At 32.6% G+C, this 27722-nt stretch overlaps 3 protein-coding genes across 3 annotated transcripts; 1 reads left to right on the plus strand and 2 right to left on the minus strand.

The window, feature by feature from the left end:
• Positions 1-2339: 2339 nt before the first annotated feature.
• On the minus strand, positions 2340-17358 carry LOC114306150 (aquaporin NIP1-1). The gene is made up of 6 exons (XM_082887594.1): positions 17228-17358; positions 6031-6195; positions 5051-5275; positions 3550-3753; positions 3234-3295; positions 2340-2780 (listed from the first exon to the last, which is right to left on the minus strand). Exons 2-6 carry the CDS (start codon positions 6175-6177, stop codon positions 2555-2557), a joined length of 864 nt encoding a protein of 287 aa, XP_082743720.1. The 5' UTR covers positions 6178-6195; positions 17228-17358; the 3' UTR covers positions 2340-2554.
• A 431-nt stretch (positions 17359-17789) lies between these two features.
• LOC145799723 (uncharacterized) lies at positions 17790-21705 on the plus strand. The gene is made up of 3 exons (XM_082889355.1): positions 17790-17942; positions 18816-19910; positions 20654-21705. Exons 2-3 carry the CDS (start codon positions 18821-18823, stop codon positions 21703-21705), a joined length of 2142 nt encoding a protein of 713 aa, XP_082745481.1. The 5' UTR covers positions 17790-17942; positions 18816-18820.
• A 4478-nt stretch (positions 21706-26183) lies between these two features.
• On the minus strand, positions 26184-27371 carry LOC145799724 (uncharacterized). The gene is made up of 2 exons (XM_082889356.1): positions 26375-27371; positions 26184-26285 (listed from the first exon to the last, which is right to left on the minus strand). The coding sequence occupies exons 1-2, from the start codon at positions 27365-27367 to the stop codon at positions 26184-26186; spliced, it is 1095 nt and encodes a 364-aa protein (XP_082745482.1). The 5' UTR covers positions 27368-27371.
• Positions 27372-27722: the final 351 nt, after the last annotated feature.

Below are 27722 nucleotides of genomic sequence, written 5' to 3' on the forward strand. Positions count from 1 at the left end.
ACTCTTAATAGTGCTACAATTGATCAATAATCTCATAATTTCTATTTATTATATCTTTGATCAGTACAAAAGATATATTCACCACTAATCTGCGTACTTGCCGAAGCTACCAGGTTGTCAAAACTTGAAATATGGAAAACTGAAGTCTTGATAGAAGACATTGAGAAAGTGACAAGTCCTAAGCAACACTTGTGAAAATATTTGTTACAATATTTTCAAGTGTTAGGACAAGGCCGAGATGAGCAAGATTAGAAGTTGTGACAGAGGTATTTTACCCGAAGAGATTGCACAGTCAAGGTGTACTTTGAAGACATGCAAATTATTCTAAGTATAGAATCATACAAGAGCAGAAAAAAGAAGACATTCATTCAAAGAAGAAATTAGAGAAATGCATTTAAAGAAGAAAGAAGGCACTTCGACCTGAATATTGAAAAATAAATTATTCAGACTACAAAAATGGCACGTCGGCCGGATTAAAAGCATACAAAGAAGGACAAAGTATAAGGTACAAGGTACAAGGAGTAAAAGAAGGAAACAAAACTACTCGGCATCAATGGCAGGATATAGAAGACAGAGATTTCTCAGCAGCCTTCTCGGCCTCGAGCTCAGCATCGATCTCCCGAAGAGTTTGATCAAAGCTCTTCTCGCCGATTGACACCTCGGAGTTTGAAGGCAAGGATTGAAAGCAAGAATCTGGAAAAAGACACAGAAAACAGAAATAAGAATGTAATTCGTAATCAAGAATGGTGAAGAAGCTATCAGGAAATCAAGACAAAAAGATTGTACAGGTGTGTCAAGCCAAGAACAGTGGCAGAAATCAATAGATGTGTGAACAGTATGTATTCAAGAAGATGATTTGGAAACAACGGGTAAAACAGCAATGGTCGCTTCTTGGAAAGCAACAAGAAATAAAACCAGGAGAAACAATGGCTTACCAGAAAGAGGGAAGCCGGAATAAGAATTGCCGAAGTCTGACGACGGATGCGAAAATGACAGAATGACGTAAGCTTCACCGGAGGAGAGGAGCGAAAACAGTTGCAGAGCTTGAAAGCTTGAAACAATGACGGATTTAAGCAAAAGAGCTAGAAAGAGAAAAAACCAGAGGATTGAATGAAAAAAGAGAAAAATCAGAGTCAAGAAGACGACAAAGTTCAAGAATAAAGCCAAAGGCACAGGCACTAAGTAAGTATGTGAAGAACAAGAAAGTAATGACCCAGACACGATGCTAGCAACAGAAAGCGGATATGGCAAGGACAGTGCCAGGCGTTCAAACAATTCAAAACTTGAAAATAGACGAAAATAGAAGACAACAGAGGGCAAGTAAACAGATTCAGAAGAGTTATGAAAGATTGAGCTTAATAAAAGAGTTTATGAGCCTACCAAGAGAAATGAACGCCGATATAAAGATCGCTGGAGTCAAATAGATGACTGGAAGTCGGGAACCCACCAAAGAATATGAGTGGAACAGTTGCAAAGCTCTTGGAGTATACGAATTAATGGAACAAGAACCTCGGCTAGGAGGTGTGATCTCGAGCAGCTTGGAAAGCATGAAGCTTGATACTTGACAGAAGTGGACAGTAAAGTCCAAGGAACTTTGAGGTCAGCGAGTTGATCTCGGACAGAGGGGCACAGATGAACGAACAGTGTAGGTTCCATCACCTCAGAATACCGAGGTAATAGAACCTAGGGGGCAGTTGTGGGGATATATTTTCTGAGTACCAACACGTGGCCAAGGTGACGCCGACGTGTCAGCCGAGGTGCCACGTGTCCTGGATGTTATGCCGAGGTCATCTCGGATAGGCCGAGGTTACCTCCGAAGATATCGGAATCCGAGATAAGCGGATGAGGGGCAAGAGTCCTAGAATGAGAGAAGACTTCAGTTTGGATTAAGATAAGACTCTTAGAGAGTTTATCCTAATCTTACTGGGAGTCCAAGATTAGCAATAATCCTGAGTCCATAGAAGTTAGGCTTCTATTGGGACTAGGTTTATGTTGGCTATAAAAAAGAGGCACCCCCATGGGTCTAAGATATGCTTTTGATATTCTGTCTAGTGAGTTAAGCATTATTGGTTATCTTTGAGAGATATTGAGTACTGACTTGATCGTTGGAGTGCTCCCGGGTGGACGAGCCACCGTCGGAAACTTTTCTTTCTGTTGCAGGTCGTTCGGGCTTAATCTATTCTGCCGGTGCTCTCCAGCTGGGTACCTATTTGGTAGTGTGGTTAGAAAATCACCCACACAGTTGGATATTGTAATTAGGCCACATTTCACATGGTAAACTTACCTTTAACCATTCTCAAATTTAAAGAACAGATTTGTTGATGAAAATTTTTCTGTCATTGATTACAAAATGAGAATTGCTATTCCATTATAAAGTAGAGAAGATCCAAATACACTGAGATGTACATCCAAAACACATTTATACATATAGATAACAAGTGAACTAGAGAAAGTTCACAAGTGGAGTTTTGATTTCCATTACAAATCTCCTAACTAGTTAGTCTCCTTGAGGAAGAGGAGAGCATTCAGAGTCAGAAAATGGGAGCATTTTGGGTTAACTAGAGGAGATTCTACCCGAGCCTCTGTGGCAACAAGACCAAGTCTTGGTAATGCTAGGCAAAGACTCGTCTGTTTTTGGCCTGAAGATGTTATAGACCAAAGCAGCCCCTACAGCACCAAAAGTAGGACCAACTATGTAAATCCACAGACCCTTGTACTGGTTCCATACGATTGCTGGCCCCAAACTCCTTGCCGGATTCATTGATGCCCCTGTAATTGGCCTGCATATTCAAAATTTCCCCATCTTGAGTTTTCTTGCTGCAGAGAAGGTTTCTTGTCATTGAAACCAACAAGATTTATCTATTTCATTACCATTACTATCCCAAAATCGAATAACACATAAATACAAGAGGTGTATCTATTTTATGCACTTTGCATTTTCTGTCTGTAGCAAAATTGTAATATCAAGAATTGATAGAGCCAATTTTGTCTCTCATTCAGTTGACAAAAGTGGTTTCTCATGACGACTGTTCTTATTTGTCCGAAAACACCATTTCGACATGCTACTTTGTACTACGAAATAATGGTTAGAGCAAGCACCAGTCAGACTCAGACATGGACATGCCACTTCTGTGATGGTGAAGCTTAAATGGGTTTTTAATTGTACCAAATAAAGAAAAGAAAATTTGGTTGACTTGTGCATAAGTTGTAACTAATATGAATGAATTACATACCCTGCAAAAAATACATTAACTGAGACTGTAGCTCCAATAACAAGCCCAGCAAGTTCTTTGATCTGCAAATGAACAACAAAAACAACAAGAAATTAGACGATGATGATGATGTACAAGAATCAAAATCATGTATACTATATTATTATTATTATTATCATTATTAACAAATACAATAAAAATTAAAAGGGCTTCAAAGAAGCTAGTCCAATGTCCAATCTATTATAATATTATATATGTTACCATTCTTAGAATACCCTAATTTGTGTGTTACAATTAGAACTTTGAGTTAATGATGAGGTGAAGAATAAGATCTAACAGCTCTGTCATCGGTGGCGATACTGCATACGACAAACATGAGGAAGAAAGTGATAATGAACTCCAGTATCAGAGACTGAACATCCGACCCTCCCGGAGCCGGAGCTGTTCCTGCAAAGTGATCATACTTTCCATTGAATATTAGTCTTAGGGTTCCACTTGCTAGTGTTGATCCTACAACTTGAGCTGCAATATATGCCGGTACCTAGTAGTAATTAAACACAAAAATAAAAGAAATGGTTAGAATACAACATTCAAATTTCTGTCCATAACAAGGGTCTGACCAGGCCCGGCCCTGAGGGCGGGTAAGAGAGGCCTGCGCCTTGGGCCTCCAAATTTGAGCTGAAAACAGGAGTCCCAAATATAATTTTGTGTTTTAGATATAAAAAAAAGGTCCAAATACTATAGGCCCAACTGAACATGAGGCCCAAAAAAGAAAAAGAAAAAAAAGAAACGCAGTCCACAGATCTTAAGAGTTACAACCTACTGCGTCAAACTAAACTAAATAAAATAAAATAAAATAAATTTAGTTAAATAAACACAGACAAACCAGAAAGAAAGAAAACACATTGTCACATTCATACTTCGATCAACCATGTCACAAGAAAGATTGAATAGGTTGGCTTTGTTATCTATTGAAAATGATATGATGGATAAATTCGATTATGCATGCTTCATTAGTGATTTTGCAGCTAAAAATGTGAGAAGAGTAATGTTTATGTGATAGTTGGTTCAATTATAAACTGGATATTGCTAAACTATAAAACAACAAGACCATATTTTTATTTTTTTTGGAGTATTTGTAATGATTACTTCCTATCTTAATACATGAAAGTAAATTTTTGTTTATAATTTTATAAATGATTATATATGCAAGTAAATTTTTTGTGATTATAAACAAATAAAAAAGTTGTTGTAACTTATTGTTTTATCTATAAACTTTTTTTTTTTTTTCAATGTAAGAGGGGCCCCATTCCCAAAGTTCGCCTTAAGCCTCGGAAATCTCAAGACTGGCCCTGGGTCCGACTTCTCCCGACTTCTCCATAGGTCCACTTTGATCGAATCATGTGTGAGGCTTATTTATAAAATAATAATATATAATTAAAAAAAAATTATATTGATCTGAAAAGGATAGTTTTACTATATTATGCGATATTGTCTATCTGATGCTTACTGTCAAAGAAAAATCTCGACATAAACTAAGTTACTCATTGTTTCCTAACTAGCTAACAAGGTGGGTTAACAATTTTTCACCCGTAAAATTTTCCAGTACACGATTAGTTGGGAGTACCACGTGAACAATGTTATATGGAACACAAATGTCTGGTATAAACAAATCTAAAATGTTCAAAATTTTGACAGAAATTTATTTATTTATTTATTTAAAAATAAATAAAAAGCTGCCAGCCAAATGAGACCCGAGTTTATGCAAGAAATAAGAGGCATTAGGACTGATCTAAATGGGCAAGGGAGTCAAATAAAAGAATATATTTTTTAATTACCCGCTTCCATGGAAATCTATTGCAAGAAGCAAAAGCAATGGTGATAGCAGGGTTAAAATGAGCACCAGAGATGTGAGAAATAGAGTAAACGAGAACCATCACAAGTAATCCCCATGCAATTGCTATTCCGGGGAATGTCACCACATTGTCCCTGCCTAAATTCACCACCACCACCGCACAACCACCAAATATCAGCAAGTATGTTCCTCCCAACTCCGCTATCACCTGCTATTTATAAATCCAACACTTTGGTTATAATTGTTTCATAATCTTTTAAAGTCATATGAACAAATAAGAGAAAATAACCGGTTTCATTTGCTTTTGAAGTATTTTGGTTAGATGCTAAAAGCATTCAAATGAGTTTGTGGTATAAAAATTGAATAAAATTATGCTTAAGATATAGCTGTTAGGCAAAGAAAATTTAAATACTATTTTAGTAAACCAAAGTTCTTAAAGAAAGAAAAGCGAGTTTACTTCGAGAAGTATATATGAAACCTTTATCTACAATTGAGTAATTATATTCCTGACAAAAAATGAAGTCATAAAGAAAATTATTTATAAAAAAAAAAGGAAAATGCATTAAAACATAAATTTCTAAATAAAATTATTCGTAAAAGAAAAGTTTTCAAAAATGAAAATTAATATGCAATTTCAAAAGCGCAAATAAACAACGAAATTTTCAAACCCAGCTTAGATCATAAAAACTTTTTACATTTTCATCATTAGGCCAATTCCAATGGAGCTACTAAAGTTTGGAGCAATTTCTAACTCATTCACCAAAATTACATTTTTACCCCTAGCCAACCTAGAGCTTGACCCATTTCACTTATCATTCCAATTGCTCCAACATGTCATAAATGAAGAGAAACAAAAAATGCAACTTATATAAGCTATGAAACCAAAAAGGACAATGTGGGTTAGTGAATGCACAATATTAAAATGCTGTAAAAACAACAAAAGAGTAGAACACGTGATATGACCTTTTGAATGAAAGGCGCAGTGAAATAGAAGCCTGAGTGTTCATTGTTGTTGGGCACAGAGCTTGGAGAGTTGAGATTGAGATCACTATCTTTAATATCCAAACAAACAACTCCATGGTTGCTTTTAACTTCAGAGATTTGAGCCATTATTGTCTACTAGAAGTGCTACAATTCAAATAAAATATAAGACAAGACAATATATTGATCCTATTTATATATATGCATGTATGGAGAGAGAGAGAGAGAGAGAGAGAGAGAGAGAGAGATGGTCTGACCATAAGCCCCTAGTTTCTAATAATAGTAGTATTGTAGTTACGTTATCACAGAGTGCAGTTATTCAGTAATTGTGTCCATAGCAGTATTATACAAATACAGATCTCTACATTTTTAATCAGAAAGGTCACCAAATATAGGTTCAATTGCTTATCAGTGAGGCATTTTTAAATAAATTTACACTACGAAAATTTATTAGGTGCACGTTTGGCATATAAAATAAAGGACAAATTATGACTGTGATCCCTATATTTTGACTCTTACGTCATTTTGATTATTGACTCAATTTTGACACTGAATATATAATTTTGTCTTAATTTGGTCTAATTTATTACAACTCTTAGCATCTTTCATGAAAAATATGCACATAAGTGTTATGTGTCATATTTTGAAGGGCAATATAATAAGAGGAACTTATGTGTAAGTTTTAATAGGTGGATTTATTGTCTAATAGGTCTTATAATAATTAATGACGTTTTTCATCAAACACTATTAAAGAATGTCACTAATTGTTAATTTTCAGTGACAGTTTGAAAATTTTGTCACAAAAAATATCACTAATTATAAGTTTTAGCGAAAGTTTAAAAAAAAATTCACAAAAAAAGTCATTAATTTTCAACTTTCAACGACATTTTGAAAATTGGACACAAAAAAAGTCACTAATTGTAAGTTATAACAATAATTTATAAAAATCGTGATTAAAAAAAGTCACTAATTATTAGTTTTTAATGACATGCAAAAAAATTGCCACAAAAAAATTATTTTTAGCGATAATTTTACTACAACTTATTTTCAATAGAGCTTGAAGGTAATTAGGTCAAACTATTAGGACCTATTGGTAATTTTTGTAAATAAATAATAAACTTACTAAACTTAGTGAGTTAATCTCAACCAAGTTAGTGATAATTTTTCGTAAAAAACACTAAAGATATCATTAATTGAACTAAATTGAAATAAGATTTAAAATTAAGAGTCAAAATTGAGTCAATTAAAAATATGGAGACCAAAATAGCATAAGAAGTAAAATATAGGAACCACGGGTATAATTTAACCTAAAAATTAAAAATTAAAAACCTTGTACTAATTACAAGAAGTGACTTATATCTCATAAAAATGAGATTTTTTTCTTATTTTTTTTAGAATAATGTTTGGGACCCCCTTTTGGGGTCACCCCTCACCCCCCTTTGTCACGTGGCGGGTGGTGATTGGAGGAGCAGGAAAAAAAAGAAAAAGAAAAAGAAAATGTAACCAATGAGAAAAAGAGGGGGTCAAAGGGAGTGGGAGGAAAAGGGGATGAATCATTGTTGTTTTTTTTATGTCCAACTGATTTGACATTATTCGAAAAGATGTATCTTAAGCAGGTCAAAATAGAGAATAAAAATACAAAACCCAGGTACGATTTGTTGAGTTGACACTCAAAATCACAAACCACTGGTGGCCAATGTTTTCAGTGGAGTACTTCTAATGAAGGATGTTAAAGAAGTATATATGGGTCGTTGTCTCCAAATACAAATATTATTAAATTACAAAACACGAGTTGGTATATAGAATTACAATGGTCTTGTTTGGTTTGTTTTTCAGAAAAAATTTTGAAATTTTTTTTCTACAAACAAATTTTCAAGAATAATTATATTAAAGAAATTTTTTTAAAAGAAATCTCAAAATTTTGTTTGATTATCTACTTTTCAAAATCACCCTCTTTCTCATGCACATCAAATCAATCATTTTTTTTAAAAGTCTCTCCCTAAAACAATTTTTTAAAATCATTTTTAAAAAAAGACAAACTAATTTTCCAAAACAATTTACCTTCTAACAAAACCACTGGTAGCCTTTGTTGTTGTTGTTTTTATTTTATTATTATTATTATTATTATTATTTTATCAGCAAAAGGAAAATGTTATTGATGTAATAAAGAGTATAACATAATTACGTCAAAAGCGGGAGCTAAGGTAAAATAGCATCAGCGCTTAGCGAATCCCCACTAAATTGACAGCAACACTCAAGTCAAACCAACGCTAAACCAACCACCCAAAGGCTGATCATCAGCCAGTTTTGCAATACAGAACCAATCAACTAACAAATCCTAACACAAAAGCATCACAATCACAACCAACATAACCACAACAAAATACATTATAAACAAAACCATCCAATGGAGCCAAACAAAATGCAACTGCAGCAGCCACAAACCCCAAGACAAGGATGTTACTAGCAGCAGCAGCCTCTGTTTAAGAGATGACTCCTCAAGACAAGGATGTTACTTTTGACATCTATCTCATTATGCTCCAACCAAGTATATTATATTATTAAAGGCTATTCAGTCAATAATCATTATCCATCAACACAAAAAGTCAACAGTTTGCTTACAATGTCAGAGCATCTTCAAGGGTTTAAGGATAACAACAATGATTCATCCCACTAAAAACATCACCACTAATAGCACTAATACATTAAAAAAGTAAAAAAAAAATAAAAAAATACAACTCCAAGATCAAAACATCACATCATTAATGACGGGACCCACTGCCACCTAATTAGTGGGAGCACTAATTAGTGCTCCGAAGCATTTTTCTTAAGGATAATGCTAAATCTTAAATGACATGTGGGAAAGTGTCGGAAGCTCTAAGAAATGAGAAATCCTTACCGTCTCAAATTGAGCTGTTTTGAATGGCTTGAATTTGTGTTCATTGGACGACCGGCCGGATGACCGGGTGAAGTACTTGTCTACTGCGGTTGACATCTTGTTAACCATAGCTGTGAGCCTTTTTTACCGAACGATCGGCTAGACAAAATTCAAGCCATTTGAGACAAAACCAAATTCGATGTACGTAGCATTGCTCCTAAGAAATATATCAAAATCTTATTTGACATTTAACATCCTTTATCAAATTTGACGTGAACCACGAAATCAATTTTTGTTCAATTTATTTATTAAATGGGCCCATTTTTAGATAGAGGTCAATAATAATAATAATAATAATAACAATAATAATAATAATAATAATAATAATAGACATTTTGGTAAATATTTATATCTGGATATGTTAAATTGCAAAATATCAAAAACGCCACTCAGACTTTCAAATAAATTTGGCATATCCAAATTTAAAGGTGGTGTTGGAAATACTCTTGTGTCTGGCTAACAAGTATTATTAGGGAACAAGAAAAAAGACAAAAACATAAAAATAAAAATAGCAAGACACTTTCATCAATTTTATAATAATTATTATTGATTTGAATTTTTTAAGCATTTTTATAATTTTCAAAATATTTTTTACATAGATCTCAGTATTGCACAATATACTCTAGGGCACTTGTTAGCATTCACTTATAAATATATTCAACGCATTTATCATTGTGGCTAATAATTATAAAAAAAAGTATTTCTAATAATAGTCCTGAGGATTGGCAATAACAATCACATAATACTAAAATATTTATATACTCAATCTACTCTTCACATTTTTCAAAACACTTTTATATAATTTCACACTTTTTACACATTTTTCAATAATAACTCTAAAGATTATTTTCAACATTTTCCTTATAAAAATGTCGATGTTACATCCTTGATGAGTTTTACTCATAAAAATTGTGTTTGTTAATGACTTGTTATGAGTTAATATTATCTATACAAACAAATTTTTTGTATATAAATTTTATGTTTTAATGGTGTAGTTTTTTGTGACTTTTTATTTGAAGGCAAAGTGTTTCTTATTGTGACTCATAATTATAAAAGTGTTCTCGTGTCACATCATTCTGGATTAATTTTAGGGTAAATTATAGAAAATCTCTTTAAATTATGATTTATTTGCACTTTGTCCCTATGAACTTTAAAACTCAACAGTAATCACCTCAAAGAGTATCTTGTTACATTTTACACCTTTCGTTGCGACTTTGTTAGACATTTAAATGAAATCAAGATACATGTAAAATACATGACACTTATTAATTTTTTAAGACAATAATACATTTATCTAGTGATCTTATTTGTAAGTTTACCACTCTTACTTTAGTGGCAAAGTACAAACGGGATTACCAGATAAAAAAATTATTGTCCTACAAATTTGAACAAGATTACCAGATAAAAAAATTATTGTCCTACAAATTTGAACATATTGTGCAAAAGAATTTAAACATATTGCAAGATTTTAAATAATAAGAAATCAAAATTTAGTAATCTGCAACATACATGTATTCATATTTTAGATTTATTTGGTGAACTTTCCAAATGTTGTTTATACTTACATAGGTAAAATAATATACTGATTGCATAAAATAAGAAGTCATAATTTTTGTAATGCATCTTTTATACACTAAATATGGTAATTTTTTTAAAAGAATTATAAATCTAGAAATTTTGATGAAAAACAATTTTTTTTATAGGATAAACAATGAATATATTTAAATTTCAAATAGAAGTAGTTAATTTAAATAATTTTCAAAATTTTCATATTGATATAGAAAGAATATGAGAAACATTACCATATTAAGCAACTAATGACTTAACGACAAATGTATTTAATACTTAATAAATTCAAAAAAAAAAAAAAAAGGGTGAAGACTTTTAAGTTTAAAAACCTTACAATGTTTTGTAATTATATATAGTATAGATTTTTAAGTAAACGTTTTTAATTGAATTAAGTTGACATAATATAAAAAATTAAAAGATAAAATCAATGCAATTAGAACCACAAATACTAAATTGATATAATAGCAGATTTGAACTATGACATTTGACCTAGTGATTGTGTAACACATTTCGTGGTATAATGTCTCGGTTTCAACTCTTATGAATAGTATTTTGATATCCTTTGTGATGGTAATTTATTTCTCTCTCATTATGGGCGTTGTATGTAGTTAATAGTGGTTGTTGGGATTGGACTTAGTGAGCTTGTTAGGTTTTGTTAACTTTCTAATTATTGTGGACTAGTAGTCTATTTGATAATTTAAATATTTATCATATTTGTATTTGTTAAGTTTTTATTATTGGCAATCTCATTTGTCAAAATTTCTTTTAGTTGTAATTGTATTCGATCTTTTATTTCAGCGAAACTATGAGTATTTATGTGTAAATCTAACCCAAATTTTACCTATGCAGAGGAATTTGTGATCTTAAACCTTTCATGTTTTCCATTTTACTGACTAAGTACTAAGATCGAGCTGCCCGGCTAGCTCACGGGGGTCCAAGGGGCAGCACCTCATGGCGGGGGGGCTTGGTTGAGGGACTATCATTTGTGGTTGAGGTTGAGGTTGTTTGACCACTCGAACTATCATTTGTGCGTTCAAGAAAAGAAAATGATCATCTAGTATTTTTTCAGAGCGTCTAAACTTCTAGGAAGAAAGTTTTACTGCTCGAGTAGTGAAAGTTGCACTCGAGCGGTCAGCTTATATGTTTCGCACCGCCTTTAGTCATACTGCTCGAGCGGTCTTCACGATCTAGGTTATTATAAAGTGCGCTATTTGCTCGTTTTAGGGTTTGTGCCGTCCAGATTTTCAAAGAGGAAGAAAAAAATAAAGTGTTTTATATTAAAGGGTGCTTTATGAGTGTTTCCTTGATGATTTAGAGCGATCAATGGATCCATAAATTTTATATCAACATCATCAAGAGATTTTATTAACAAAAGAGAAAGTTGTTCTTCAGTGAATTTCAAGAAATTTGGGCCTGAAACTTTGGTGGATTCCGGAGTAGCACATTGTCATGAATTCAGAATCAGCGTTGTAGATTCAACATTGGGCAAGACAATTTCGAGGTGAAGATGGCGGTGGAAGAGGCAGATTGGGGTCGGTTCAATTTTGACGTGAATTCGCTAGGTAATTGAGAGTACATTTGTGTAATTCCTTTTTTTGTCTTCTTAGATGATTGTTTTGTGACTTTGACCAGTGATTTTTTTTATCACAATTGGAGGTGCTCCAATTGTAGTTTTTCCTTGTTAAATCGTTGTGTTGATTCGTTTGTGATTGTTTGATTGAGATTGTTATTTACTGTTTAAAATTGATACATAATCACAAATTAATATCTTCGGAATTTTTAGATTTTTTAGTATTTATCGATTGACAAAAAAAAAAAAAAAATTGGAGAGATTTGGTTCAAAATTCATATCTGGAAACCATCACCTCCCAGGCTAAATCACAGTAATTAGAATGTAATCTGTACATAATCAAATTACTTAAGAGTTCAAATCAAGATGAATATTTAGCTAAAAAGTTTTCTTAAGATTGCTCGTTGGGAACCAAGGTCGATTTTTATTTTACTACTTCATTATTTATTTATTTATTATTATATTTTTGTCAATTGGTAGGATATTTAAAAATATGAGAAGAAAATTACCTCAAATGAACCATCATAGTCTAACAACTAATACTAATTTTTTTTTTTTTTTTTTTTTTTTTGGGTGGATAACTAATGCTAACCCAATAACCAATACTAACCACCAATACAAAAAACAGAGCCCTATCATCAATAATCAATACTAACCACCAACATAAAGAACCCCATTATGAAAGGAAATAATCTCAATACAACAAAGCTCTCATAATAGGGAGGTAAAGATTGACCTCTGACCTCCTAGATACGAGCATACAACAGTGGCCAGCCGAACTAGTCCAGTTGATTTACTACATTAATTACAATCTTAACAAAAAGAAAAGTTGAAAATGATTTTGTTTCTCTCATTTAATTAAAAATCTACATGTAATCTATCTTGGGCGGACATGACCAGGCTTGGGAGGGTTCGAGTCAGGCTCCTACTACATAATAACATTTAAAGTCTTTTTTCAAACCTAGCCAATCCAAGATCAGGTCTATTCTCCATTCTAAAGTCTATTAAAAAATAAAACAACAAATTTCAAGTCTGCCCATATTGTCCGAATATTATTTAATATAAATATTTTTATATTTTAAAATAAAAATTGTAATTAATATAAATTTTTAGTTTTGATAGAGTTTGAGGAAGAGTTTGATTTTGTTCACACAATCTCTGAATTTGTGAACAATACACATATTGATAGAGCCTACCATTTTGGTTCAGATGATTATACTTATTGAATATAAAATCTATCTATCTATATATATATATATATATATATTTTGGGTACAGCGGAATAGAATCTATATATATATATATATGAAGTTTACATATTTGAGCTAATAATATTTTGTGTATTATTTACATACTAAAAAAATGTGAGAACAAATTCATTTTGGTATAAGTAGAGTTTGGACATTAGTTTTTTATACTTTTTTTAAAATGCTAGAAAAATCCCAAATCCCAATCGGCCACTTTGTATAGCATTCTCACAGTGGTTTCTCAAATTTTAACAAAACGATAAAGAGGTATATAATAGCTTATAGTGTTAAATCCAGATAAGTCAACATTAAATAAATATTATGAGTAAATTACATTCATTTCTCTTGAAATTAAAAAAAAATTTACAGTTGATCTTATATTTTTGACATAATTATATTAAATTTTCTTGAATTTTAATTCATATAACAATTAATCCATTTTTCATCACTAATTTGTTTGTTATATGGATGGAAAAAAAATGATACTGTCATCTGTTTTACACAAAAGTGTATACTTTACTTTATTTATTTTTGTATTTTTGCATCATTTGGATTAGTTTCAATCCATTTAACATTACTAAAAGGGATGTCAATATAATTATGTCAAAATTGTGGGATAACTATATATTTTATGAATCTCAAGAAAGGTTAGTGTAACTTACTCAAAAGAAGAAAGAAAAAAAAAGATAATTAGTAAAATAACTCCTCTAGATGTATACATAGATTAAAAAAGAAAGAAACAAACTATGTGAATATATATCTTATGAGTGAGTTTGGTTTTTTTTTTTTCGTTTTAATTTTTTTAAGGGTGAAAAAAGTTATATGGGGAACGAGTTCATTTTGGCTTAAGTAGAGTAAATTTTTTTTTTATCAGAAAAAAAATTTCATTAATGAAGCCAAACGGCACATTCAAAGAGGAATCTATCTAACATATAAACTTACACTAAGCAAAGAAAAGATAAATCAAAAAACACATAGGAGTAAATCTATGAAAATACTTAAACGCACAACTCGTGTTCGTGTTTGTGCTTGTATTACAAGGCAGAGGCCAATCAATCGGCTATAGAGTATGTCTAAGATAGATCATAGGTTGCAACCGCAGAGTGGATAGGCTACTTCAAGCACTGATGGACTCCATAACCAAACCAAATAAAAAACAACAAAAGAAAAATCGGAAAACTTGACCTGAAACCAAACACGGCCAGATCCATGGAGATGGGGCTAGATTTGTAGCAGATCTAGCGACGGGATGGTGATGACGACTAGGTGAGCAACAAAGAAGGAGGGATAACGCAGATCCACATAGCAGGATGGAGGAGGAGAACCCAACACACTTCCATCATTAGTAAAGAAAATACCTCATAAAGAGAATGAGATTGGGAAGAAAAGCTCCCAATATTTATTTGACAAAAACCATAAGAAAAAATAAGGGAGGAGAGAGGAGAGAGGTGGCTGGAGGCCGAAACCCCCTCCCCTAGCAGCGCTGCACTCAAAAACCCTAAGAAATGGTGCAGAGAGAGTTTGGACAGATGTTTTTTGTTTTTTTATTTTTTTTTTATTTTTTTATACTTGTTTGAAAATGTTTGAAAACTCTCAAATCCTAATCAACCACTTCGTATAGCATTCTCACAATGGTTTTTGAAATTCTAACAAAACGATACAGAGGTATAATATCTTACAGTGTTAAATCTAGAGGGGTCAACATTAAATAAAGAGCGAATTACACTAACAATCTCTACAGTTTGTGATTTGTGTCATTTTGGTTTGACTCTTAAAATTTTTTTATTTTCATTTTAGCCTTTTACGTTTTAAGTTTTTGTCAATTTACTCTAAAAGTTAATTTATATCCAAAATCAGATATAAAAAAAAATTACATATCGAAAGTCACGTGATATAAAAATATTTTATTATAAATAATTTATACTTTTGACATAAATCTAAATTTTAATATAATAATATATTTTTTATGTCATATGATAATTAACGTGATATTTTTTTGGGTCTAATTTTAAAGAAAAGTTAGCTTTAAGAACAAATTAAAAAAAAAAAACAATTTGAAACATGAAGGACCAAATAAAAAAAAATTAAACCAAAGTGATAAAAGAATCAAACATAATGGGGACAGAGTGCAATTTACCCTAAACACATACTTGTATTTTGAAAAAATAAAAATTATCACAAAGTTTACACTAATTCAAATGTAATATATGTGAATACGATAGAGATAAGAGGCGGGTACGACCAGGTGACCGAATTTATTTACCAAAAAATTTTACTTCAATTTATCACTGTAATTTAGAATATATATATATATATATATACAATTCAACTACCTATACTTATTAGGTCATATTTCAATACAAATAAATTAAAAATAAATCAAAATTCATAAATAAAAACTAAAATACCCACTCATTTATTACTTTAATAAATTTATCAGTACGATATGATTATCAATATCAAATGATCATTTCACTAATATAAAACACATCTAAAAAGTCTTTCAAAAAAAATTGATTATTAAAACAAGGGACAAATAAATTTTTTTAAAAAAAATACTCAAAACTTATTAGGGTTGGTTTGGGATATCCTAAAAAAATGTACTTTTTGACTTATTGGTGGGTTTGGGTTGGGTTTGGGTTGGGTTTGATGTGATGTGTTAGAGAGGTGATGTGATTTAAATAAGATGATGTGACTTAAATAAGATAGTGACTTTTTTACTTTTTTACTTATTTAGTACATGCCAAACGTAAATAAGTACAATCAAAAGCACCTACTTAAAATTATTTTCTAGGGTTTATTACATTTTTGAGCCCCAAAATATTATCAAAATATTTATTTAATTCCTAAACTATCGATTGAGCCTACTAAACTTCTAAAGTATGTAAATAAAATCTATTTAATTCTTAAACTATCAATTGAATATATTGAGTCATTAAATTATTTAATTCAAACTTATATAAACATACAAGGGAATGGCTTCCCTCCAGTCCGTAATTGGAGGGTACTGTTGGGCTCGTGAGGGCCCACCACGGGCCCCTTTTCGATAATCCAACTCGTTGAATACTATATCTCTATAAAACATTATATTGATCGGATATCGATAGCTATGTAATCAAATCAGTTTTGTATGAAAAATAATGGATAGTGAAAAATAAACAGCTTACAAAAATCTGATTTGATCACATAACTATCGATATCTGATCAACGTGATTTTGTACAGGCATATGGTACTCGATGAGTTTTACACATTCCTCATGACCCAACAGTACCCTCCAGTCCATGATCACGGACGGGAGGGAAGCCATTCCCAACATATAAATATTATAAATCAATAAAAGGCCCTATTTAGTGAAAGTTTTATTTTAGAAAAGTCGACGTCAGTTCTTTTGGTGAATTTTCTTCATAATGGTAAGAGTAATTATTTATAATATTTTCTTACTTAACTTCTACAATGATTCTGTACTTGCCTTTGTTTAGACTCTAATACTAATTTAAATGCACAATGGAATAAAATACTTTTTAAAAATAATAGAAATCTAATATTTTTTTGGAATAAAATCTTGACTTGACAGGGTCTTTTAATAATTTATAATATTTATGATTTTTTTTTTTTTTGTAATCTTTTTAGGAATTAAATATTTTAAAGGCTTAATAGATTTAATCGATAATTTAAGAACTTAATAGATTCAATCGATAGATTAAAAAACTGAATAGAATTTGATTTATATAATTTAGATACTTAATAGATTGAATCAATAGTTTAAAAATTAAATAGATAATTTAACAATATTTAAGTATAAAAAGTGTAATAAATACTCATTTTCGAAGATAATAGAAGAAGAGTGAGATTACCGAGAAGAGATGACGAAGCTGGAGAAGGATTAGGCGGCCTAACTCTCAGAGAGAGAGAGAGAGAGAGAGAGAGAGAGAGAGAGTTCTTCACCCAAACATGGAGGGAACATCAAAAGATTAGAGAATGGTGGGCTTTATAGAAAAACAAGAAAAGTTTCATATAAAGAAAAAATTAATTAGTGGGTTTGGTTTCACTTTTATGAATTTAGTTTTTTAAAAGTTGAGTTTTTGTTTTTTGTTTTTGTTTTTGTTTTATTTTTAGTGAATATTTTTTAATATTAAATAAATTTTTTTTTCACTTTTTTAGATGCACTTTATTTACATATATTTAAGGGAAAATTGGCCTAAGGTCCCTCCTCTACTTTTGATATGAGGAGAGGTCCTTTATAATATGTTTTGATGGCTAAGGTCCCTCAAATTTATTTTAGGTTATAAAGTACCTAAATTACCCTTCCTTTATAACATAAATTTGTTTGAATATTATATGGTTGACTTAACTGATACATTTTGGAAACCGAATTTAAATGGGAGATTTTGTCGGAGTTTTCGTCGGAGATTTCAGTGGAGATTTTATGGTGGTGATTTCGTCGGAGATTTCAGTGGAGTTGACGAGAAAGATTGCTACGATCGTGTAGATTTTGTTGGAGATTTCGTCGGAGATTTCAGTGGTGTGATAGTGTATTGATCGCGTAGATTTTCAGTGGAGTTGAATCAGGTTTGTTTTCGATGGAGATAGCACATGCATTTTGATATTTGTTTTGAATTTTTGTGTAGAGAGAGGCCAGCTTGATAGAGTTGATTTTTATTTTTGGAATTAATTTTTTATTATTTGTTTTTTAATCAATTTGAAAGAGTGTTGACAGTGTTGATCGCGTAGGTTTTTGAGTTGAGTTGAATTAGGTTTGTTTTCGATTTAGATTCCAAATGTATTTTGATTTTTGTTTAGAGAGAGGCCAGCTTGATAGAGTTGATTTTTATTTTTGGAATTAATTTTTCATTCTTTGTTTTTTTGATCAATTTCAGATAGTGTTGACAGTGTAGGTGATTTTGATGTTTAGAGTTCATTTTTGGTGCTCTGTTTTTTATCAACATGCTAATGAATTATAGTTGTGTTCTATGTTTTTTCAAACCAGAGAAATTTCATTTTCTGCACTATTGTTTGTGTAGTCCAGAGGAAATTATAAGTGCATATGGACATATTATTAGAAGTTTGCAATGGAGATAGCATATGAGAAAGTGAATGTAAGTTCATAAATTTCTCTATACTTGTATTTGTAGTTCAGAGAAAATTGTAAGTTTGTTACTCACTTTCAGTTTGTAGTTCAGAGAAAAGTATTTCTCTGGACTTGTATTCTATGTGATTTTTTTTCTATAATTGTGTTTAATTGTTAGCAGTAAATTTCTCTGTGATTCATTAAGTTTCTGTGATTTTGTTTTTTATCATCTTGAAGGTGAATATCAGTTTGTAGATGTCTTTGGAGTTTTATTTTAAGTTCAGAGAAAATTATGATTTTTAGAAATTTCTCTGTACATTTATGTTGTTATTGTGAAGTGTTTCTGTGATTTTCTTTGTTGTTTTTTGTTTCAGTTTCAATGGACAGTGCAGTGTTGTTGCTGTGCAAATATGGGAATGATACTATTGTCATTAATGTTTCATGCGAATTGAATTTTGAGGAATTGGTTGGCATTTTGTGTAAAACATGGGAGAATTTGAAACCTGAGACTATGTGTATTTCATATTCTATTTTGGGCCATCCGAATTGTATGGTTCGAAATAATATTGATTTTCTGAATATGTTGAGGGTTGTTTGTGCACGCGGTGTTGATATAGTTGATGTTTCAGTTAGTAGATGTAGTACTTCTGATGAAGAGGATGAAGTGGGGTCTAATTGGGTAGATGTTGTGGATGGTGAGTGTGATAGGCTGGTGGATGTTGAAAGGAATTCACTCTCTAAGTTTTGTTCTCACCAAGAAAAGGTGTTATTGTCGGCTAGTTGGCGGAATAATATTACGAGTGTTGGACAAAAGTTTGAGGGTGGTGTGGTTGAGTTCCGTACTTTTTTATGCAAGTATGCTATTGAGGTTGGTTTTCAGTTTACGTATGTTAAAAATGACAAGCTGAGGGTTACGGCAAAATGTGCATATAAGGAATCAAGGGGATGTATGTGGCGTGTACATGCTTCTGTTGAAAAAACAAATGGGTTCTTCTACATAAGGACTTTGAACAATGAACATACGTGTGGTGTGGCGGTTCGTACGAGTAAACATTCGAGGATGACTTCCAGCTTGGTTTCTGGGCTGATACTTGAAGAGGTAAGTGCAAAACCTTTAACTCGTCCAGTGGATGTTGTGAAAGAAATGAAAGACAAGTATGGGGTCTCAATTAGTTATAACTGTGGTTGGTTGAGTGTTGAGAAAGCAAAATGTAGTACATATGGGGATTCTTGTTTGTCATTTGATCAATTACGGTGGTATTTTGATGAGGCATTGAAGAACAATCCAGGGAGTCGTTTTGAGTTAGATTTTGAAGATAACAAGCGTTTCAAAAGAGTGTTTGTGGCTTTTCATGCATGCATTGCTGGTTTCAAATATTGTCGGTCATTGCTTTTTCTTGATGGAACATTTTTGAAAGGACGATACAAAGGAGTTATGCTTGCTGCAACGGGGAAAGATGGGAATGAAGGTAATTGTAAATATATCTATTTTTATCTAAGTATGTGAATTTTCTATACATGTAGGAATTGAGTGAATGTGAATTTTCTCTGGTTTTGGCCACTGTGGATTTTCTATTGTTGTGGCCACTGTGAGAATTTTCAATGGATTTTTGTCAGTGTATGAATTTTCTCTGGATGTTGTCATTGTGTGAATTGTATCTGTAGGTGGTCACTATGTGAATTTTCTCTGTATATTATGATTGTGTGAATTTTCTCTGTAGCTGGTCACTAAGTCAATTTTCTCTGGATGTTGCCAATGTGTGAATTTTCTCTGGATGTTGGAAGTGTCAAACTTCTCTGGTTGTTTTATTGTTCTATTTTTCTCTGTTGTTTTGTAGGTGGTCACTAAGTGAATTTTCTCTGTATATTATGATTGTGTGAATTTTCTTTGTAGCTGGTTACTAAGTCAATTTTCTCTGGATGTTGCCAATGTGTGAATTTTCTCTAGATGTTGGCAGTGTCAAACTTCTCTGGTTGTTTTATTGTTCTATTTTCTCTGTTGTTTTGTAGGTGGTCACTAAGTGAATTTTCTCTGTATATTATGATTGTGTGAATTTTCTCTGTAGCTGGTCACTTATTCAATTTTCTCTGGATGTTGCAAATGTGTGAATTTTCTCTGGATGTTGGCAGTGTCAAACTTTTCTGGTTGTTTATTGTTCTATTTTTCTCTGCATGTGTGTACCTAATATGCTTGTTCCTATTTGTTTTGTAGGTTTTTTTCCTGTAGCTTTTGCTGTTGTTGATGCTGAGAATAAAGACAATTGGTGTTGGTTTCTTGAACATTTATATGGAGTATTAAGATCAGAAAGGGTGATAAGTTTCATATCAGATCGACATTGTGGAATTGTGGAGGGAATTGCTAGGTTTTTCCCGAACTGCTTTCATGGATTTTGTCTGGAACATCTAAAGAGAAATTTGAGGGATAAGTTGTCATGTGGAAATACAAATTTGGTTAGGGAGACGATTGTGTCCAAGTTTTCAGAATGTGCATATGCTCCAACAAAGGCATCATTTCATTTCAAGTTAAATGAGTTAAAAAGTGAGGGAGGAGACATTGTGAGTGTTTTCTTGAGAAGTTTACCATATGAAAATTGGAGTGATGCATATTTTGCAGGGAAACGTTATGGTGAGAAGTATTCAAATGTTGCTGAGTCATTTAATTCATGGATACGAGAAGCTCGGCACTTGCCAATAACAAATTTGGTGGACATGATACGGTTGCAAATCATGAATATGAGGTCTGATAGGAGGCTGCTCTCTAGTAAATGGAATAAAATTTTGTGTCCTCGTATGGATAGTGTGTTGGAGAAGTCTTTTTTGGACGGGAGGACATGGAATGTGAGTTTATCATCTGATAATGTCTTTGAAGTGCATTGTTTTCCTTCGGTTATGGTTGATCTTGGGTTGAGAACTTGTTCATGTCGAAAATGGGAAATAAATGGGTATCCATGTCAACATGCTGTTGCTGCAATTTTTAGGAGTGGAAAGAATTTGAATTCATTTGTTGAACCATTTTTTCATGCTGATATGTATCGTCAAGCATACTCCTTTTCGATTGGCCCAGTTCCAACTGTTGAAAAACCTGTGTGTAGCATTGAAGATGCTATGATTTTACCTCCATTGAGCAAGAGACCTGCTGGGAGGCCGAAGAAGAACAGAATTGCTTCTACTGGAGAGTTTAAAAGGGTGATTAAGTGTAGTCGTTGTGAGAGTATTGGTCACCGTAATAAGAGGACATGCAAGGAACCTTTGGTAAATAGTTGAGGATTATACATTTTATTGATGAAATAATACATTTGATGATTACTTTGTGTATTTTGTTTTGTGAAATTTATTTTTTGGACAGTGTATATAATAATATCAATCAAATTCATCCAGAGAAATTTTTCAATATCAGTTAAAGTGTGTTTGTTGATATATACTATAGGCAGTGGGTTTGTAGTACCTGTCAAATTTATCCAGAGAAATTTTCCTATGGCAGAGAAAATTCTGTGTGTTGTGTTTTGAAGCTTCATATTCATCCACATAAATTTGACAATGGCAGACTAAAGTACTGTGTGGATTGTGTTTTTTCAATTTGATAATTGTTTTGTACTAACACAGTGCATTAGAGATTGAATGATCATATAGGCACCTTCTTTGGTGAGATATGAGTTAAATTTATCTGTAAATTTCTGGTAGCTTCATATCAGTCATTTCAAGAAATGTGCACAGCAGACAGAGCATTCAAAAAATTATTCTACAACCAAGAAACAAAATCAAGCTCTTTTGGATTTTCTCTGAGTTGAGACTTTCTCTGAGTTGAGAATTTCTCTGGACCAGGGAAGAATTTCTCTGGACTCACTTGAACTCAAAAATTTGTGTCAAAGCCAGAGAAATTTTCACCAGAGAAATTTTTCACCATCAGAGAAAACTATATGGGCATTGTGTTCTGAAATTTGAAATTCATGCAATGAAATTTTCCAGTGGCAGAAAAAATTACTGTGTGCTTTGTGTTTTGTTGAGTTTGATGATTGTTTTGTACCAACACAAAGTTTTACAGATTACATGATCATATAGGCATCCCCTTGGGACGATAAAAGTTAAATTTCTCTGTGAATTTCTGGTAGTTTATCCCAGAGAAATTTCTGCAGACATTTTTCTCTGGCAGACAATTTTCTCTGGCAGACAATTGTTGAAATTTACATTAGTCGAAATAAAAAAAAAAAAATGAAATTTAGATTAGTCAAGAAAGGATATATACATATACGTCAAGGATCATCATTCCTTCAATGTATCAACAAGAAAGGATATATACATATATGTGAGACAATTTTCTCTGTGTGGATATGTACATTGTCTTCCTTTCACTAGTTTCACTATTACATTTGTGGTTCTTCTGGGGGTATTTCAATTGGTTCAGTCCATGACCGGCCAACTTCGGTCACAAATCTCTCTATGACTTCTGCCCTCATCAACCTTATCTCTTGTGTGGACAATTTGGATTTGATAGGTTCATGCTTGCTATATTGTTTCGTTATATAGCAGACGAAGAGGCCACAATCCAGACTGCATACAAATTATAGGTATGGTTAGTTTTAAGAAACATGCAACTGAAATTATCTTATTTATAGATGTATGAAACTTACGAATCGCTTTCTTGTTGTGGAGCATTGTTGACATACTCAAAGTCATAACTTGTGTTTTGTGAGTTAATTAATTTGAAGGAGGGTTGTGATTGAGCGTCTCTTTCAAGACAAGCTTTCAAAAAATTCTCCACGTAATCTTGCTGCAAAAAAATAATTTTTATATAACAGAGAAATTTACGGACAAGTCAATGGGATTCTATGAAAATTATCATCACATAAAGATGATGATGGATCAGAGAAATTTGCACTCGTTACCAATTGTTTTGCATCTTTGACATATTTGTCTTCTGCATCATCCCTCCTTGGCCTCAGTGAGTTGTAGAACCTCCATAAATTGTCTTGTTTGTCCAGGACAAGCAAGGTCCAGTGATTTCCGTGTGTGGACTTCTCATTACCTCCAGTATTTATTGGGAAATGGAGGAACCTATAGTTCCTCCATGCTGTTTCAATATGCTTGTCAAATAAGGACACTCGAAAACTTTGATTTTCTGTCATGTTGATGAAATTCTGTGCTTAGAGAAAATCAAAAAATGGTTTTGTTAGTGACACAACTGACTTCAAGAAGTATATTAGGAAGAGAAAGTAGAAAGTAAATTCCAGAGAAAATCAAATAAAATAGTAGTAACATACCAAGCACATGGATGTGAAAAAAAATGAGGTTGGTTGTTGTTTCTCTCTGATTTGGTCAGCCAAAAGGATCTCTCCATAGCCATCAATGACCTGAAAAATATGATTTATAATTGTAATATTGTTTTATAAAGGCTGATGGAACATTGCAGAGAAATGTTGATGAAAGGGAAAGACTTACATTGTTGGCAATTTCTTTTTGCTTTATGAGGTTTTCAATGTCTTCAAAGGTAATGATATTCAACTCACTTGTCCAAATTAAAGCTCTACAAGATGACAAAGAAGGGATTGAATTGTTGTTAATGCAACATAAGTTTGTAATTTGTTGTTTGTTATGTTCTATTTTGTTTGTTGTACTTACTCAAGCCCAGACACATTTGATATGTGCTGCAAGATGTCTTTTATATGATCTTTTATCAATCTTGAAATGGGAAGAGTTTGTGGAAAGACCCAAGATTTTGTGATGTTTATAGGTTGAGGCAAGACGTATGCATTAGCATCAAGCACTTCTTTGTCCTTCGTGCTTTGCTCAACTTGTTTTGAAGCTCTGGTCACTTTCGCAACTTTCGGATATTGGAATTCTGGATCATGCTGCTTTTCCTTCCTTTCTTTTGCCTTTAAATTTTTTATCATTGAGGTTGGATCTTTTTTGACTGTAGGCAGTGAAAATATTAGGAAAAGTGAAATTTCTCTGAAGCAACAGATGATATTTCAATATGTAAATTTATTTAATTCAATATTTTGCAGTTACCATAAAGTTTCTTCTTTTGTTTCGGTTGTTGTTTGTGTGGGATTTGCTCTTGTTGGGTTGTTGGTTGTTGTTCCAATTGCATTCCAACTATACACAGTGAAAATCAAACAAGCCGCAAAAATGGAATAAGAAAATATACAGAGAAATGAAATGAGCAGTAGAAATATAACTAATGTGTTGAGAGAGATATAACTTCCAGAGAAAATTACCAATGACAGAGAAAATTATAATAAATAGAAATTTCTCTGAGTTATGATGGCACAAGGACATAACTTTTTGTGGCTCAAGATTTTCACTGACCTTGTGGTTGAAGTTGTGGTGGTGTTCGGTATGGTTGTGTTGCTAGTTGGACAGATAGTTCTTGAACTTGTTCATGCAATTTGGCATTTTCAGTTTCAAGCTCCGAATTTGAACACCTCAACTGTTGAATTGTTTTTGCATCGTCTGCTTTTTCAACCTCCAACATCCTTAGTTTCATTCGGATTGTGCTTTCTTTTTCTTGAAGTTCTGAGTTATGTGATGTCAGGATTCTTATTGAAATATCCTTTTCAGCAAGTAATTCCATCCAATTTCTGTCTTCTTCTTTTTTAGATTGAGACAGTGCCTTCAGTCTTTGACGTAGATCAGCAATTTGGGCATCCTTTGATTCCTCAAATTCTTCAGGCTGATGCATTGTTGAGCCACAAATGCCATCATGTTGTTGGTCCATCTGCTCATTATTTTCTTCTTCATCACTTTCATCCTTGTTCTCTTCTTCTTGTTCATCTTCATCTTCTTGTTCACTGTCTTCTTCTTTCTGTTCATTTTGTTCTTTGTCTTCTGGTTCTGTTTCTTCACTTTCTTTGGTGGTTTCTTCTTCTGTGCTGTTTGCTTGATGTTCTTGTCCATTGCTGGCTTCGTATTCTTCTGTGTTGCCTTCTTTTTGTTCATTTCCTCCATCTTCAGATGGATCTTGTAATGTCTCCTTGAATATGACAATTGCCTTTTTTAATTCTTTCTTCGTCTTTTTGCCAAGACAGAACTCCTCAGATGGGTTTTTGACTAGCTGCTTGTTATCAATCTGTAACAGGAGACTCTTTTATTAGAGAAATGTTACAAAATTCACTGAGAGAAAAAATTCAAATAAGGAAAATAAAATTCATCTAAATGATACTAATCGGAAACAAACTTCAGAGAAAATTATATTGGGCCAGAGAAAATTAGAGACATGGAGTTAATTTTATGGGGCAGAGAAAATTATGAAACAGTGAAATAAGCAGTGTTTATAAGTTAATGTTTTACTATATTTGTGTCAGAGAAATTTGAATTCCAGTGAAAATTCATTAGAAGGGTAGAAATAAACAGTGTTTATCAAAGATGCAAGGCACACAAGTTATGGGCAGAGAAAATTACACACAAGGAGATAAAATTTGATGGGCCAGAGAAAATTATGTAACAAAGAACATAATTCAGATATTAGAGAAAATGAATCAGGGCATATAAGTTAATGTGTTACAATTGTGGTCAGAGAAATTTGGATGGCAGAGAAAATTGATTACAATGGCAGAAATAGACCAGTGGTTAACAAAGAAGAAAACAGAAATTGATATTTCAGAGAAAATTAATCTTAATCAATCAATGCACAAGGATGGAAACAAAGCAGTGGTCAGAGAAATTTTGAAATTTCACTGAGATTTCGGTAGCAATAGGAATCTAACCTGTCGAGGTGCAAGAGAGTGGACTGGTGTCTTCTGCAGCTATTTTGTCAAGGTTTGAAGGTTCCACTTGGCACATCTTGGGAAGTCTGTTGTGTTACTGTCTTCTGAGTCAATGATAGTTGCATGTTCACATAGCCAATACTGTGATGAAAATGAAAGTAAATAAAATTTTGTAAACGCACAAATTTGTAAGTATGATAACTGCAAATTTGAATGGATATTATACTTACCAGCAATGCAATGACACACCCCGTAACTTTTTCTGGAGTTCTATGCAATGCCATGATAGAATCAATCAATGTTGATGTGATTGCTTCCGGCCAATCATACTGTTTCATTGATTCAAGAGGTTCCACATACTTTATAAAAACCCAACCTATTGAATTCCCACTTGTTGCAAAAAATAGGGTGAGACACAAGTACAATGTAACAATGATTGCTACATCTTTGAAGTCAGTTGGTTGCTTGCCTTTCATTGCTTTGACCAAGGCATTTTTAAGAACAGGACCAGTGAGCCTTGTGTCCTTTTGGAATCTTCTCCTGAGGAATGCAGATTTTGGCTTTTTAGAGTATCTTAATGACATGGCTCCTTTACCTCCTTCCAAACCAAAAATCAAGGTCATGTCATTTGTTGTAAAGGTCAGGTTCTTCTTCCCAACTGTGAATGCTTTTGTTTTTTCATTGTAACATTGGATTATGGCAACTACATCATCATCGGATTTCCTAGATTTCTTTGGATCCATCCTTCCAGTGGTTAGAGCTTGGATCAAATACCAGAATGGGGTCTTTTGAAGCTCTAGAAGATGTTTTGAACTGAATTTAAGTGTTTGAAAGAAGGAGACGACAGATGAGAGGTTGGATCGGAATTGAATGCTGTAGTGAGCTCTCTTTCTGTGGAGTTTAACAGGTTTTTTCCCCCTTGAGCTTGAGTCTTTTGAAGTTGGGGTACTCATCTGGATGCTAGTTGCTTCATCAGCTTGGACTTGTGTGTTTTGGGAAGGAGTTTGTGGTGTTTTAGTGCTGGTTTTTGATCTTAGATGATAAGAGGACTGAGAGAGTTGTTCTTGCTTCCTTGGTGTTTCTAGTGTTTTGCTGCTGGTTTTTGATCCTAGTCCATAAGAAGACTGAGACAGTTTCTGTTTTTTGCTTGGTGTTTCCGGTGTTTCGCTGCCTTTACGTTTTGCCATTTCTAGACAATGATTAAAGCATAGAGATGTCAACATTAAATCCCAGAGAAAAATGGAAATGTCAGAGAAAATTACAGATAAGAGAGAAAATTGGATATGCCAGAGAAAATTACAGATAAGGGAAAATTACAGAAAATTTGACATGTCAGAGAAAATCAACACAACATCATAAACATGGGAGAGAAATTTTCAATAATTGTTTAAATTACAGATAGAAGTAAACATACCAGAGAAAATGAATGATAGAAAAAAGTAAATATGGCAAGTGAAAGAAAATTTGCATTCCACAATTAGCAAAGATAAAATAAACAAAGTAATGTAAACATGGCACTGAGAAGTACACCATATTGAAATCAAGAATTGAACAAAATAAACATACCAGAGAAAAATG

The sequence above is a fragment of the Camellia sinensis genome, chromosome 9 (genome assembly GCF_055761805.1).
Source record: "Camellia sinensis isolate YWXY chromosome 9, ASM5576180v1, whole genome shotgun sequence".
Classification (NCBI taxonomy): domain Eukaryota; kingdom Viridiplantae; phylum Streptophyta; class Magnoliopsida; order Ericales; family Theaceae; genus Camellia; species Camellia sinensis.